This window comes from Erinaceus europaeus, chromosome 14 (assembly GCF_950295315.1).
Source record: "Erinaceus europaeus chromosome 14, mEriEur2.1, whole genome shotgun sequence".
In the NCBI taxonomy this organism is placed as follows: domain Eukaryota; kingdom Metazoa; phylum Chordata; class Mammalia; order Eulipotyphla; family Erinaceidae; genus Erinaceus; species Erinaceus europaeus.
In genome coordinates, this window is record NC_080175.1 from 69,517,901 (window position 1) to 69,534,882 (window position 16,982).

Below are 16,982 nucleotides of genomic sequence, written 5' to 3' on the forward strand. Positions count from 1 at the left end.
CACTCTTTTAGATAGAAAGAGAGAAAAGAAAGGAGAGAGAGAGGAAGGGAGGGAGGGAGGGAGGAAGGAAGGAAGGATGGAAGGGAGGAAGGAAGGAAGGAAAGAAGGAAGTCAGGCTGCAAATAGAGGTGGATTTGTGGTGCAGTTACCCAGCAATAAACCTGGTGACAAAAACATTAAGAAAAAAAAAAATAAAGAGTACTATGTATTTCATTACACAAAATAATTTGTATAAAGAGTTTTAAACAGGGAGTCGGGTGGTAGCGCAGTGGCTTAAGCGCACGTGGTGCAAAGCGCCAAGGACCAGCATAAGAACCCCATTTCAAGCTCCTGGCTCCCCACCTTCAGAGGAGTTGCTTCACAGGTGGTGAAGCCGGTCTGCAGGTGTCTTACTCTCTCCCTCTCTGTCTTCCCCTTCTCTCTTCATTTCTCTCTATCCTATTTAACAACAAGGGCATCAATAACAATAATTTTAAAAAAGGGCAACAAAAGGGAAAATAAATATTTAAAAAAGTTCATTTTAAAAAAGAGTTTTAAACATATTCCCTTTTTCTGGGTTTTCTTTTTTTTCTTCTTGAATTGGACATGAGGAAGCTTATAACTTATTAAGTTTACCTCTATTGTAGATGATGAAAGCCCAGAACTCAGTTCTGATTTGCAGTCATAAGGTTGTGCTTTTGATTGTTGTGTGATCTGGAACAAATGACCTGGATTTTTTGAGGTTCAGTTCTCTTATCTAGAAAGTGGGAAGACTGATACTAATATGGTAGTAGTCAATAGTAATTCCCTTCACATTATTTAATGATAACAGGTATAAACAATATCCAACTACAGTATTTGTCTGTCTAAATAAACTATAGTCTACTATCCTAGCACATGAAGGATCTGAATGTAGAATCCATATTCCAAGTAACTAGGTAAAGACTTTAAATATTATTCATGAACATCAGAGACGAATCAATGTATAGTTAGTTCATCAATACCAGAAAGCTTGCCAATTAGCACTAGAGCTATAGAAATGTATGTAGTGGGGTCACGTGGTGGCGTACCTAGTTAAGTGCACACATTACAGTGCACAAGAACCCAGGTTCAAGCCCCTGGTCCCCACCTGCAGGGGAAAACTTCGCACATAGTGAAGCAGTGCTGCAGGTGTGTTTCTCTGTCTCTTTCTCTCTCTACCTCCTCCTCCCCTCTCAATTTCTCTGTCTCTATCCAATCATAAAACAATAAAAATAATACATAGTGTAATAACAAGTGTATGTATGCCTTTGCAGTAGCATGGAAGGTTAGCAAAGACATCATTGTCCTTTTATAAACAAGGTATCAATATATAAAGCTCAATAACTTCAAACCTTGAAAGCAATGTTCCAGGTCTAGTTATCCATCTGGACTGCATCATTCCTATTTCATGGAACACTCTGTTTACCTGACCCAGCTCAAACTTTTTCTTACTCTATGTTTTTCATCTTGCTGTTGCAACACTCTAGCTTGTAAAAGGCGAGGGGTTTCCATTCATTGCTCCAGAATTTTTCCTCATAGAAAAGAGAGTGAGAGTTCTTTTGAACTTATACAGGCAGCTATCTTAAAAAAAAAAGGGAGGGTTGTGTGTGTTTATGACAACATGTGTATCTGCTTGCCAGACAAACTGCATTAAGTAATTTGATGTAAGACTTGCTTCCATTGTGGCATACCACCTGGTGCCTAGAGAATCCCAGGTGCTGCTAATTACTAGCGGCTAATGATATTTACAGAACTAGTAGAAAATTGAGGGTGATGTTATACCTACCTTTCTGGTAAGTTTGTAGCATCCAAATATATATTTATATATGATAGTGTTTTAAAAATCTAGGGTTGGGTGTAATGAAATGATTTGCCTTTAGACAGAAAGTTAAAGAAGCTATTAAAGATGTACCAATAAATAGATTAAAACATATTGCAGAGAGTCGTTTGTGTATTTTTAACATACAAGTTCTACTTCTAGGAATGTATCAGTATGTATTTCTAACATACAAATTGTACTTCTAGGAATTTTGTCTGAGGCTATCAGAGGACTACGTACAAAAATTAAAATAGAGAAATGATGCCTGCTATACCTCTTACAAGCTATATTACCCATGGCAACTGGTAATACCCTATTTCTTTCAACAGATTGCCGTTCCAAAAATAATAGCACAGATATAAAATGTGATCCTTTCCTTTACTACTATGGCAATGTAAAACTGTACTAAATGACAGAGCTCCTCCCATATACATTCAGCGTACAATGTCTTACCAAAGCACACAGGAAATGGAGTGACTGCATTTTTGTTAAAATATATGTAGAAAAGCAAGTCTGGAAGGAATAAGTAGGGTCAGTACTTATTTTTCTCTTTATATTTCTCAAAGATTTTTGGTAATAATATGAGTAAAAATTTCGTGGTCAGCAAAAATAATAAGGGGAAGATTCATATAGTTTTAAAGGTTTTGTTTATTAATGAATGAGAGAGGAGAAGGAATCAGATGGTGGTACACCCAATTGAGCACACATGTTACTCTGCACAAAGGCTCAGGTTCAAGCCCCTAGTCACCACATGTAGGGGGCAGCTTTATGAGTGGGGAAGTAGTGCTGCAGGTGTCTGTCTCTCTTCCTCCCCCATCTTGATTTCTCTCAGTCTCTATACAATAAATAAATACATATTGGAAAAAGAAAGAAAGGGAGAAAGAGATATAAAGAGAGAAAATAAAAAGAGAACCAGGGTACCACTCTGATACCTATGCTACCAGTGATTGACCTTGGAACCTCATGTTGAGAGCTCAATGCCTTTCCACAAAGTCACTTCTAAGACCGCAAACTTCTTATGTCTTCTTAAACCACAGTCTAGAAAATAAGCCTGTGGAATCAAAGGATGACTTAAATTACTTGGGGAAGTCTAACTCTCAAACTCAAGTTTGTAGATGACCTACGCATCTTAATGACTCAAGGAACTACTTCCAATTCCTTTATATGCATTCCATCCTTGATGTGACAAAGGTGTTAAAATGGTCTGTACTGAAGAAATTAAGGAATTCTATCCATTTTTTTAAGCTATTCCTTGCTCTTGATAACTTAATTTGGTTTTAAAATAGTAGTCAAACTTCAAATTTATTCCCTTTTGTTCACTTTCCCCTCTTCCCTCATGTTTTCCTTAATTTTTGATAGGTGATTCTAATACTTTTGCTGTGAAACTGGTAACAGGCTCTCTTAAAACAAACAATAGCAAACACAACCAAGGAAAAGCACCATAATATATAATGACAAACTGTAAGGCTCACACTCTTCAACTTTTCTATTGATTTTTATTATTTGTTCCAGAGGTTTTGCTGGGTGATTTACATATTCCATCTGTTATCTATTTACTTAACACTCACCTGGAAGCTTCTAAGTGAGTTCAAGACAAAAACATTTCTTGTAATGGTTTGGTTCTCTCTATGCACTTTCTCTGGATTAGCATTTAACTTGTGTTTATAGTAATAATAAAAATATGCTGAATACCCCCCCCTCCCGTGAAGCAGTTGATTCAGAAATGGGTCACCAGTGGATATTAAAACCATTATGTGAAAGTTTGGGGGAGATAATAGGAAGATTGGAGTTTCAAAGAATTACTCTACAGATTACTTTATAATTGCAAATGGGAAAACACGTCCTTACTGTGGAGAAATCTGGTGGGAACCACCTTAACCAAAAGATCTTGTTTAACTTTATTTCAGAGTGCAGTAAGTTGTAATTGCATGCCTTCTGATTTGAAGTAAACACTGTCTTCTATGGTATATTTTTGCTAGTATTAATTTAAATTAAATCTAACCAAATTTTTAGATCTTTGAATTCACAGGAAAGACAGAGGGCAGAGAACAGGCACTGGCTAACACTAAACTAAACAATCCAAAATCCATAATTTAGGCCACTCTAAAATACTCATTATAGTCTTAAAAATAATCTATGTAATGGAAAAAAGTGGTAGAGGACTGCTTGCTCTAGGCTTTTTTTTTTTTTTTTTTTTTTTTTACCAGAGCATTGCTCAGATCTGGTTTATGGTGGGAGGGGGGGTTGGTTTGAACCTGGGACACTGGAGCCTCAGCCATGAGTCTCTTTGCATAACCATGATGCTATCTACCCCCCAACCAGGCTGCCCTAGACAAAAACAAATATAATATAAGAAACTTTATAGGATCTTGGTTTGAATAAAATAACTAAATTGACATAGTAAAATAGCTTGCGTGGATAGTATATTGCTTTGCTATGTGTGTGATCCCTAATGCACTGGAGGAAGCTTTGGTGCTATCTATCCATCAGTCAATCAACTTATCTATTTACCTATCTATCTAATCTAATCTAATCTATCTGAAAATGTCATCTGGTAGCAGTGAAGCCCTGACGATGACAAAAAAAATAACTTTTTTTGATAATTGAAAATCAGATATTGGACAACATCACAGAATTGGAGGGAAAAAATAAGCATGAGACTGGGAAGGTTGTTCATTTGGAGAGGGCACCTGCTTTATCATGAGCATGACCCAGATTTGAGCCTGTCTCACAGCACTGAAGGAAGTTTCGGTACAATGGTGTCTTTCTTTTTGTCTTTCTAGCTTGGTCTCTGTCTTGCTATGTAGATAAATCAGCCTGGAGCAGTGAAGCCCTAGTGATTACAAAAAAAAAAAAAAAATCATTTTCAGTAATGACATGACTAGTTAGGAAACTGTTCTTGTTTTATACTATGAATTCAGAATTGTTTTAGGTATGGATATTATGTATTAATTTTACTTTCAAACAGTCCATCTATGAATTCTTTCTTCCATGAAATTGAGAAATGCATGATCACATATAGAACATAGTAAGTATGGGGGCTGGGCACCTAGTTAAGTGCAAACATTACCATGTGCAAGGACCTGGGTTTGAGTCCCAGTTGCCCATCTGCAGGGGGTACACTTCATGAATGGTAAAGCAGATGCAGGTGTCTGTCTTTCTTTCTCCATGTCTATCTCCACTCCCTTCTTAATTTCTCTCTGTCCTGTCAAATTAAAAATAAGTATTGGATTTATTATTTCTAAAGATTTATTTGTAAATATAAGAGAGTGGGAGGGAGAAAAGAAAGGGAGAAGGAGGGAGGGATGGGAAGGAAAGATAGAGATAAAGAGAGAGAAGCAGGTCCTCACTAAGGTTACATGCATAAGGTTATATATATATATCAGGTATTCAAAACATTATTCCAGAGGTAGATCCAGTCCAAGGGGCTTGAGGGATGGTGAAAAACTCTTGTTCCAGATAAAACTTAAGTTCTAAAGTACATCAGAATGGGGCAGGTTATGTTCTGTTTGTTCCACCCTGGGAACAGACCTGAAGTAGGAGTGTGTGTGTGGGGGGTGAGGTGAGAAGGAACTAGGAAAGCAAAAGTGTCTCTCAGTTGTTTTTCTACCCTGCCTTGTGTTCTCACAAGTTCTCAGCCTGAGGAAGTTTGAAAAACCCCTTTGTGGGTCTCAAAATTGGGTTATGCCTCCAATTCCATACTCTAGTCACTTTGCCACCTTCTGGTCCATGAGTATTGAAGACTGTTGGGAGATGAACATAATTAGCATAGGTGGCTGACTTCAGCCTAAGGAGCATACAGTGGATTTACACAAACCCACAAGGAATTGTGGGTATACAGGAAGTTTCTTTAAGTGAGTATCTGCTGGAAATCTCTCTGCTCTTGAGCTCTCTGTTCCTGCAGCTCTTTGTCTGCTCTCCTTTTCCTTGCGACCCTCCATGTCACTTCCCCCAGGAGCTGAACATGTAGCCAAGCTCCGGTAACATGGGCTCATGGCTAGCCGATCTTTGCCCCTTTGATACTATTTTGCTATATCTAAATAACCTCAATGTAATACATCTGCTGTTTGTTTAAACCCCAGTCAAGGCCTGTGTGAAGTTTTGTTATTTTGTATTTCTTTTATCAGTGTAAAGTTAGATGGTAAGAATCTAAAGACTTGTTTTTTTTAAACTTTCTTTTGCTTGAGTTTCTCAAACTAAAGATAAATAAATAAATAAATAAATAAATGGAGAGAGGCGAGGGAAGGTTAAGCCAAAATGTTTAGTCCAGTAAACAATACTTGACATTCAAACTACATCTGCAAACTAGTATCATAAAGGTAGGAAGTTTAGTATTTTCCCTCTCATGGTTTTTTTCTTTTAAAACTGCTTCAGAGAAAAAAACAGTTTGAATTCTCTTGTAAGACTGAACCTGTCTCCTGGAATTTATGGATTTTTTTTCAGTCTGTTTATAACCTCTCGTAAAGTTTCTAGAACCTTTTGGATTAATCATCAATAAACATTTACTAAGCACTTCCCAGAGTTCAAAGCACTCTGCTAGTCACAGTGGGATTACCAATATTCAGCATAGACTCAGTCACTGCTTCAGGTGCCGGCAAAATGATTTTGTTCTTTACCCACTAATGAAATTATTTAAAAAGTGATCTCGACAAGGAAATCCAATCTAACAAATGATTGAATATATTCCAGGTACAGGACTCAGTGCTCTGCTAGGAAAATGCTTGGGCTGGCTTCAAGGGTGTGGAGGGTGAGCGAGCAAGCCATAGGGAGTATTTCATTCAAGGAGGTGCTACATGAGTGACTTTCTAAATAAAATTAGCTACACCCTTAGTACATGATTTTTGGTAATTCCAGTGCCCTCTCCCAATTCAATGATAATTCCCGAGTGCCATTAATTCTTATCATCACCTTATATTGCACTGATTCACTACAGTGAGCTAATTCTTGTTCCCTCCATGTTAGTATAGCTCTGCTTCTTATTTTCATATGAAAGCAGAATGTGTTGTATATATTCAAATTTTCCAGGATTAGCATATGGTCAATAACATTTTTTGGTGTAGAAAGGAGGGAAATGTAACTTTAAAAAAATCAACCAAGAAGTTAAAACCCTCACAGACCATTCCCTCAGAAAAGATTCCATACCCTAACCCACTTTTCTGACCTTCAGGTTGAACCTCTCAGGGAAAATTTCTTTCTAATGTTTGACATCTAAACTTTTAACTCTCCTTTAGAAAACTCCATCTATTGAGTCACTTTCACCTCTTTTTTGCTAACAAGTCCCAAGTCTATGGAAAATCAGTGTGCTTTAATTTCAGGGTTCTTGGGGGACCTTTGATCATGGAATAAAATTAAAATTTGAGAAACTGGAAACCGGGGGCTGGTGGAAGACGTGGGGGAAGAGATTGAATGGAGGGAAGCTGCCCCTGTTCTGCCGGACACTGCCTCACCAAATCCTCTGCACTTGACCCAGGGCAGAAGGAAGGAGGTGCGCCTGGATGGAGAATACTACTCAGCTCTGACTACTTCTGACTGTTGATGGTACTGGGGACTGACCTGGGACCTGTCCCATGCAGTGTGGTGCCACTGTGCTATTCTCCTGACTCTTGGCAGATTTTAAGGATATGGAGCACCAAGATCTTTGGGAACCTCTGGATGGAGAACTTCTTTATGCATCGTTTTCTGGTTCTGCATCGACAGCATGTCTGAAAGAGACAACAAACAGAGGTAGAATGGACTCGTGTGGGCTGAAGCCAGTAGCTCCCAAGCTGGATCAGCTAGAGATAATATCATGCCTAGAGAGGTGTCTTGGAAATGTGTTCTTGCTAAGTATGGAAGCGTGACTTACAGGCTTCTCATCACCATCAAGAATATCTTCTTTAGTGAAGAGCCTCATGCAGTCCATTAAAGTCACCTCAGGATAAACTCTCTGAAAGAGAAAAGGTCAGAGGTCATTGACATGAAAAGCTAAGAGTGAGAGCTTCGAAGTAGGGCTACACGGGTGTCTACCTTAGCAATGGGCAGTGAGAGGTCCCAGAAGGGATCGAAGACTGTAGAACAGTAACCACAATCGGTGCATGTCAGGGAACTCTTGAGCTGCCCAACAAAGAGATCTGGAGAAAAGATGGAGAAGTGTGTCTTCCTTCTCAGCTCCTGCCTCAGCTCGTGGGACACTGGGCAGAAAGAGGGTGCTCTGGGGGAATGATTTTAGGGCTGTCCACACTCCACTCAGGAACAAAAACAGTTGTCAAGGAAAGCAGGCCTCCCTCCCACCTCATGAACTTACCCCCAATCCGACTGTCTTCCCGTTCGAGATATTTCCTCCACATCTGTCGTCCTTTCTCATCATCACTAAGAACCAGGAAAGAGGAAAGCATTTGAATTTCAGGATCTTTCCTCAAGCTAAATCCTTAATGTTCAAGAATTTCTCCCAACTCTTCTGTCTCCTGTCCCCCAATAATAGCAAAAAGCCTCAGAGGACCAAGTTTGCCTCCCCATGCGGCTCTCCTCTTACTCACGGAAGATGATCGAGGTTCTCGGGACTGGGCTTAGGCTTCACTGTGACTTGATTCACCTCGTTTTGGAGTCCATCCAGCAGAAAGCGAAGAAACTCCTGAGCATCCTGCTGACTGAGCCCAGAGGAAGAGAGTGAGCAAAGCCTCTCATCCCTTTAACTTGCTGGCACTGCCACCCACCTGTGATGGCACATTTGCTGGACCCTTACTTGTAGCCAACAAAACGTGGTACATATCTCTGGATCTGCATCTTGAACTCAGATGGGCTCACCACATCATTGGGGGAAGATGTCCATATGGTCTGGATTAGTTTTGCAAACTCTATTGGGGAGAGAGGTAGAAGGGGATATAGAAGACAGGTGAGATTTTTTCCTATGAGAAACTGAAACACAAAGTCCAGCAAAAAGAGCCAAAGGAAAGGAAAAAAAGGAGGGGCCAAGGGTAGTTTAACTGGTAGGGCCTGTGCCTTACCATGTACAAGCCCTGAGTTTAAACCCTGGCACCACATAGGAACACCATAGCAACTGGGGAAGCTCCAGAGATAGTGGAATAGTGCTGTGGTTTCTCTCTCTCTCCTCCTATGTCCCTTTCTATTTGAAATTAAAAAATAATAAGAAAAAAAATTAAAATCTGACTTTTGCTAAAGTTCAAGTGGAGGGTAGGGAGCCAAAGAGGTGAGAAGATGAAGGAAACTATCTTAGCACTTTTAGGCAAGATGGTCTATGGAGAGCTTCCAGTCTAAGCACTTAGATGTTTTCTCTGTGACTTGTATACAACCTAACTACTCTTCTCACAGTAATAACAAAATCATACATACTTTGCAATTATAAACAGTAAGTTTTTGGAGGCAGATAAAATCCCATGAAAGACAGAAATTTCCCATTTGTGTTCTTAGTTAATAAAACCAGCTTTCTCACAGTAGAGCCTTTTTTATTGTCACACAAGATAGTGATCTTTTAAAAATCTCTCCCACCACATTACCCATGCACACCGCAAGTATACACACAGATATTTTAAAATTGAGAATCAATAAATTATTTCAAAGAGTTGGAAGCAGCTTGTGAAATGTTTTAAAGTCACTAACGATAAGGTCATAGTTGGTTAATAGTGTCTTTGGTAAAGTCTTCCTTTTCCTCACTTTTGATCTTGAATTTGTATAACTATTATGCTGTCTCCTCAGCCCCACTGATCCTGAAGTTAAAAAGAGAAGAAAAGTTGTATTTTGCTGTACCCATACAACTGAGGAGGAGTGGTTGGATGAAAGGACAGATATAGGAAAGTAAGAGCCTAAATGGCTAGAAGATTAAGACAATAATTAAAGGTGTCATTATAAAAAAATAGTGGACGAGTAAGACAGTTTATAAAAGATTACTGAATAAAAAGAACATAAGAAATTAGGGAGGCATAAACCAACTACACATTTATGAAGAGGTTTAAGGTTGAAACAAAGTCTAAGAAGAAAATATAATAGGGAAGTGTAAGATGAGCGAAAATACTGAATAAATGAATAATTGTCATGTTCTAACAAATAAAACTATGAATGGCTAGCTAGAACACAGATTTTTTTTGTTACATTCTAATGAGGGCCACATTACATGAAGGTGTATGTGTGTTTCAAAGTAAACTGGGCTAAATGTAGTTGGAGAGACGAGATAGTTACCTTGCCTAGAGAACAGATGGTATAAAACAAGTATTTGTGATCTTTGAGGTAGCATAGTGGGTAAGGCATTGGATACTCAAGCATGAGGTCCAGAGTTTGCCCCATCATTGCATATGCCATAGTGATGCTCTAACTCTGTCTCTCTTATGTTAAATAAATCTTTAAAAATTATAAATAAATAAATAAAACCAATATGCTCTAACCTTTAGGTTTTAGTATCTGTATTAGTAGTTCAGATGCATCTTTGAACTAGTGATCTTAATTACAGAGTATTTGCAAAATACATTTCAATTTTTTGTCTGGAATATTATTATTATTATTACTATTAGTGACAGAGGCAAGAGAGTGAGAAAGATCACAACAGCAAAACTTCTTCAGTGCGATGGAGGCCAAGCTCAAATTACCAGGTCACTCACATGGCAAAGTAACACATTACCCAAGTGAGATATTTCACTGGCCTATGTTTGAAATTCCTGTCATTTTAACTTTTAAAAGAATATTCTGCCATGTCCATTTCTTCCACAAGACAAAGTGGCACACATATGGAGTTCCAAATATGACCTGTCGATGATTTCTATCTTTGCTCATCTTGGAGAAAATTACAAAATTGCAAGATTGTCACCGTTTTCAATTACTGAGCATTTTGTGACTCACAGGAAACAGCATCTATCTGTAAGTTCCACATGTGTAGTGGATCCCATGTGTTGATGGAATGTTCACATTAGTAATCAGAGAAGGAAAACGTATATAGCAAAATATGTCATATAATTGGTGTTTATTACCTCCATTTTTCAGAAACTTTAGGATGGGACCAAGCCAAATGAATACCTAAGTCTGTTTTTATGAATCCTAATACAAGATGATTGAAGTGTGACGCCCCCAAAGACATGGAACAGTAACTTTAGTTACTGATGATGTGAATAGATTAATACTATGTAGACTGTGCAGATTTTCCAACTACATTATTTTGTTCAGGAAAAGCACGCATAGTATAGATCATTTGCTCATTAATGGAAACTATGAAGGACATGCTGTTAGCTGCAGGGAAGAACTACTATTTTCTTAATATTTTATTAAGTCCACGGAATATAACTGAGTTTACCATGACTAAACTCATTCTCTTCTATTTGATATTATGCCAGTTGTAGGCAAGTCTGTCAGTTGAGGTTTTTCATGAGACTTTTACAAGAAGTTGGATTATTATTTTATGTCAAACCTTCCAGATTCCTTGATCTCTAGAGTCAGATAATTTGGAAATATGTGATCCTTCGTAATTATTATCACACCTAGAGGTTATCTTGACCACTGATCTGTCTCTGTAATTATCTTGCAGTGCAACTCCACATTTAAGGATTTAACTGGATATACATTATTGCATATAAATTCACTGAATTCCAACTGTGGCTTACAGTCTATTTTCCTGAAAACATGTTCAATGAAAACAAATCATGAAAAGAAAATAGTATTGGTTTTCAACTGAAGATACTCTTTAAATCTTTGACTCACTGTGAAAACTTAATCAAATTATGCTGGGAAGAACAGGATCTTGTATACTCAGTCATTCATCCATTCATTCAACAAATGTCAACCATATATTGGCTCTCAGGCAAGTCCCAGGTACAGCGAAGTAAAGAAAATACAGTATCTGCTTCCAGGGTGTTAAAGTTTAGTCATAACATTCTGTTAAAGTGTTACACTCAGTATTTGAAAATCCATATGCTTTCTACTATGAGAGTATTTTCAATCAATGCTTTGTCACTCATGATATGTTATCCTCATTCTTCTTACTTTAACAAAGTATGTGTGTTCATGTGTATAATTCTAGTTTATCTTGTCAATGGTGAAATCAGTTCTGTCATGTTCAGGTGGAGGTTTGCAGGGAATTCTTGTTTGTTGTTTCGCCTTTTGTTCTCTATCAGCATAGCATGCATTTCCTTTCTTTCTATCTCCCTCCCTCCCTCCCTTCCATCCTTCCTTCCTTCCATCCTTCCTTCCTAAGCTAGTGCAGTGCTCAGTACTGGCTTATGGCAATGCTGAGGATTAAAACTGGACTACACAAACCTCAGGCATGAAAGTTTGTTGTGTAAACTGATACATTTGTAATCTATGAAAAGGAAAGAAAGATTCCAAGAAAGATCTCAAGTAGATTTCTATTTTTTCTCCATCACTAACCAACTCAATGTTAAGAAACTTACTATGAATTTGTTATAAATTGAGTTTTACTCTTTTATTTATTTGTTTGTTTGTTGTTTGTTTTTCTAGGGCTTCATAACTCTGAATCAACTTTTTTTAGATAGAGACACAGAGAGAGAGAGACCACGACATCACAACTCCCCTCAATGCTGTCAGGGTGACTCTAGAACTTTGTGCACACAAATGAAAAAGCAGGAACCCTTACAAGTGAGCCAACTTCCTGGACCCAGGTCTATTCTTAATACAGTAGAACTCTTAGCAAGTCAATAAATATCTGATAATTGCATTCATATAAAACCAAGACTGACAAAATATCTCATTCAGATAATGTACTGCTTTGCCAGTCATGCCACTTTGAGTCTAGCTCCCATCACACTGAAGGAAGTTTTCATACTGTGGTCTCCCTCTCTCTCTCTCTCTCCCTCTCTCTCTCTCTCTCTCTCTCTCTCTCACTCTCTCTCTTTGATTCTGTCTAAAATAGAATACATAAACAAATAAAATAATAACATAAAATCACTATATACCAAACATTCCTAATTAATTGCAGATGCTGGGGTTAGTAATATTGTTCCTACACTTTAGGTGCTTAAAATGATGACGACTTAAATTATTGAAACTGGAAAAATTTCTAGATTTTAATTAGAAAAAGCAAAGTTTAAAAACTACACAGGTTTATTTTTCACTGTTTAATGGTGTATTTCACAGTATCTCCTAGGGCCAATTGCTCTCCCATTTGTTCTATAAGGAAAAATATTAAAGATGATATTGATATTGATTTCAATTATATCACATATATATATAACACATATGCAACAAAGTTGAAAGATAACTTTATTATAAGCTTAGTACATTGATTACTCAAAAGGTGATAACAATCCTCCAAGGTAATGTAACTGCACAGGTTATTTCTCCTGTAGTGCTTATTAATTTCACAGACCCGGGACACATGCACTCCATGGAACATAGTTTGAGAACCAGTGCTATGAGTTATATTTCCTTGAATAATTTATCCTTGAATGCTTGATTCTATATTATCTAAAAGAAAGGAAGTATGCCAGCAAAGGAAAACATATTTACTCAGTGACGTATGTGCACTATATAATGTCTGAAGCCTGTTTAAACATATATTAACTTTAATATTGAAAAGGAGAATAATTTGTGATTAAGAGAACTGCTGTAGGGGGTCACTAATCTGGGCTTTAATGTAGATTTAATTTACTATATCCACTTTCTGCACCTGAGTTACTTATTTTATGTATGTGTATGGAATACCGATGTCCAATTTGGTATCCTTGTTGAATCATTTGACATGAGGTCGAAGATCTGAAAAAAAAATCTCTGAAATGAAAATATTGTTATTATGTTCCCTCAGAAATATCATGTGTCATTTAATAGCTTGTGGTTAAACAAGGAACATAAATATGCATAGTGAATCAGTCTGGTCATATTTTTACATTTTAGTATGTAAAATACATGTAGGTCTTATTATTTTAGTTATTTTACATACAGCGTAAGATTAAGTATTGAAAAGTCAACTCTTCCTCCTGGTCTGATTGAGTAGAAAGGGGAACAACATTTATCCTCACTCTTGACTTTTTAGAAAGACACAAAACCAGGCTTTATTTGCACATATGGTACCCGAACTGTTCTGGAAACCATTTATCTGGTGACATTTGGTCACACGTCATTCTACTTGCTAACACTATTAACATAGAAGAAATTTATTGCTCTACATTCACTGCTAATTCATTTGACTGCAAGTTCGGGTTGGCACTGTTTTTCAACCATTCCGTTAATCTTTAAGTATCATTCCAAACACAGGGAAATGTTGAGTCTCTTAAATGTTGACAGGATTCTAAGATGCTTGTGACAATGTCTAAATTGCATGACATTGATATTGGGGTATATAAACTAGCCTAATAGCAAGTTTAATCTAAATATTATGTGCCTGAGATTGTTTGTCATTTTTAAAATAAAATAAAAGTGTTTGTGTTTGTGAGCACATATACACTTTATTTCAAAAATGGCATAAGAAGGAGGTAGTGGCTCATGTCAGAAGTTTAAAAATTATCTATTTGATTAATCTGAGTGACAAATTAGAAACATTTTATGTGAATTTAATTCTGTTTCATAATTATGATTAAATTATATAGACCAAATGTATTTTTATACCTAGTTTCATTTTTTTTGCAGAAAACAATTTCCTATCTTTATCTTTAACTATATTGTCTTATTTTTATTAGTGACTTAATATTGATTTACAAAATTACATGTCAATGCAGGCATAACAGGTATATTCCTACCACCATAGTTCTACCCAGTCCTTCTGTGGCAAGCAACTGCAGTTCTCCTAAGGTTGCAGATATGGGTTAACTATCATTTATAAAAATTCTATATTTGTATATAATTATCTTTTTTTAAAAGTTGTATTTTCCTCTCCTCCCTTTCCCTCCCCTGCCCTCCCCTGCCCTCCCCTCTTCTCTCAACTCCTCGCCTTTCCTTTCCAAGCTACACGCAACTCTTATTACTACACCCAAACGTCCCTCTCTTTTTCCTCTTCTCTCTCTGGGTCTTGATGGAGTTATAGTTCAGAACTCTCTTATCCTCTTCCTCCTATCACTTCTTCCCCATGGGGAATATGGATCAAAAATATTTTGGGGGTGCCGAAGATAGGAGTTCTGGCTTCTGTAATTGCTTCTCAGCTGGACATGGGCATTGGTAGTTTGATCCTTACTCCAACCTGAGCAAACAAGTTCCTTAGTCTACTAACGCTTTTATTTTACTCTGTTAATTTTCTATATGATATTCTTTGTAAAATTAGAAAACTTAATGGACCTGTGAAGTAGCTCACTTTGGTAGTGTGCTGCTTTGTGATGTATGTAAGCCAGATTTGAACCTGGCCCCCACTGTATTAAAAAAGAAAAGTTTTTTTATGCTGTGGTATCTTTTACTATCTTTCTGCCTCTCTATCTAAAAACAAAACGAATCAAAACATATGTATTACTTTATTTATACAGCTTCTTATAGAATGTTATATTTATTTATAAAACATTTATACGTTTTAGTTTCAAAGCAAAGTTAAATGGAAAATACAAATAATTTTCAAAATTCATGTCTCTACAGTGGTGCACTTCCTCCTTATCAGTAGCCTGAGCCAGAGGGTATGTTTATTATAATAGATGAACCTATATTGACACATTGTCATCCAAAGTCGACAGTTTACATTAGGGGCTCACCCTTGGTGCTGTGTATTCTATGGGTTTTGATACATAAATAATGACATATATCTACCATCTGTATAATAATACATCATAGTTTCACCATCTGTTGATACAGAATAGTTCAAAACCTCCAAATTACACTGCATTATGCCTTCTTATTCCTGGTAATTATTGATATTAAAAAAATATTTTGTCAGATACAGAGAGAAATGGGGAGGAAAGGGGGAGATGAAGAGGAGGAGAGAGATACCTGTAGCACTGTGTTACCACTTGTGAAATCCCCCCTCACAACCCCCCGCCACAGATAGGGAGTCCAGGAGGCTAGAGTCCAGGTGTTTGTGCACTGTAATGTGTGCACTCAGCCACATGTACTACTGCCTAGCCCTTTCACTTATTTTTTCTCAACTCTCTCTATATTTTTCCTTTTTCTTCTTTTGCCTCCAGGGTTATTGCTGTGGCTCAGTGCCTGCATCATGAATCCACTGCTTCTGGAGGCCATTTTCCCCCCTTTTGTTGCCCTTGTTGTAGCCCTGTTGTTCTTCTTATTGTTGTTGTTGATGTCATTCGTTGTTGAATAGGACAGAGAAATCAAGAAAGAAGGGGAAGAAAGAGGGGGAGAGAAAGATAGACACCTGTGGACCTGGTTCACTGCCTGTGAAGTGACTCCCCTGCAGGTGGGGAGGCAGGGGCTCCTACTGGGATCCTTAAGTTGGTCCCTGCGCTTTGCGCCACGTGTGCCTAACCCTCTGCACTACCGCCCATTTCCACCTTTTTCATACAGCTACATAATTGGGATCATAATGCATGTTGCCTTTAACGGTGTCCTCTTTAGGAATGTGATAAGCTCTATACATGTCTTTTTACTCATTTCCTGAATCTCTTGGCTGCTTCCAAGTTGTTAATTAGGAGTAAAACTTCCAAAACCACCTTTATGTAGGTTTGTGGTTTAGGGACCTTTTTTTTGTCTTTTTAATGTACTTTGTTAAGTAACAGGAAACACAACTGTTGTATTTTATGATATGAATATCTTAGTTTTATAAGAAAAGTGTCAGACAGTCTTCCCAGATGGTTTACTAGGACTGGAGAATAGCTGACCTAGGTGAGTGACTGCTTTGCCATGCACACAGCCCAGGCCCCAGGCTCCACACCACCTGCAAGATGAAGCTGTTATGCCCCAGAGTTTCAGGTCCAGTTCCAGCAGAGAGGAGGCCAGAGTCACACGTAAAAACAAAGAGCCTTTATTGAAACAAGCTTAAGCCTGGGCTACAAGCACTTTCCCAATAGTGGCTTGTGAGCTCCGAAGAGAGGCAGACAGATTATTTTTATGCACATCAGGAGGGGAGAACTTGGGGGGGGGTCACCTAAAATTCAGACTTGCTTGTCAAGTTCAGACTTGCTTGTTATTTGACTCCAGTCCAGCAGTTTTGTCTGTTAAGCAAATTTTGGTTTGGGGGTTGTCATGAACTTCGTTTACAGAACTATTGCTGATAAGTAAAAACAATAAGACTGGTTTCTCAAGGATAAGGTGCAGCTGCTCTGCAGCTGTATCTTGTTGGGTTATAGTATGGAGGAACTTC

The 16,982-nt window shown here is 37.7% G+C and overlaps 2 protein-coding genes across 6 annotated transcripts in view; one reads left to right on the forward strand and one right to left on the reverse strand.

Moving 5' to 3' along the window:
* The window catches only part of NLGN1 (neuroligin 1), a 1,020,375-nt gene that overhangs the window by 848,148 nt on the left and 155,245 nt on the right, over positions 1–16,982 (forward strand). The window lies entirely within an intron of this gene.
* LOC132532808 (ubiquitin carboxyl-terminal hydrolase 2-like) lies at positions 7,228–8,927 on the reverse strand. The gene is made up of 6 exons (XM_060171972.1): positions 8,541–8,927; positions 8,335–8,445; positions 8,103–8,167; positions 7,826–7,989; positions 7,665–7,745; positions 7,228–7,521 (listed from the first exon to the last, which is right to left on the reverse strand). Exons 1-6 carry the CDS (start codon positions 8,837–8,839, stop codon positions 7,408–7,410), a joined length of 834 nt encoding a protein of 277 aa, XP_060027955.1. The 5' UTR covers positions 8,840–8,927; the 3' UTR covers positions 7,228–7,407.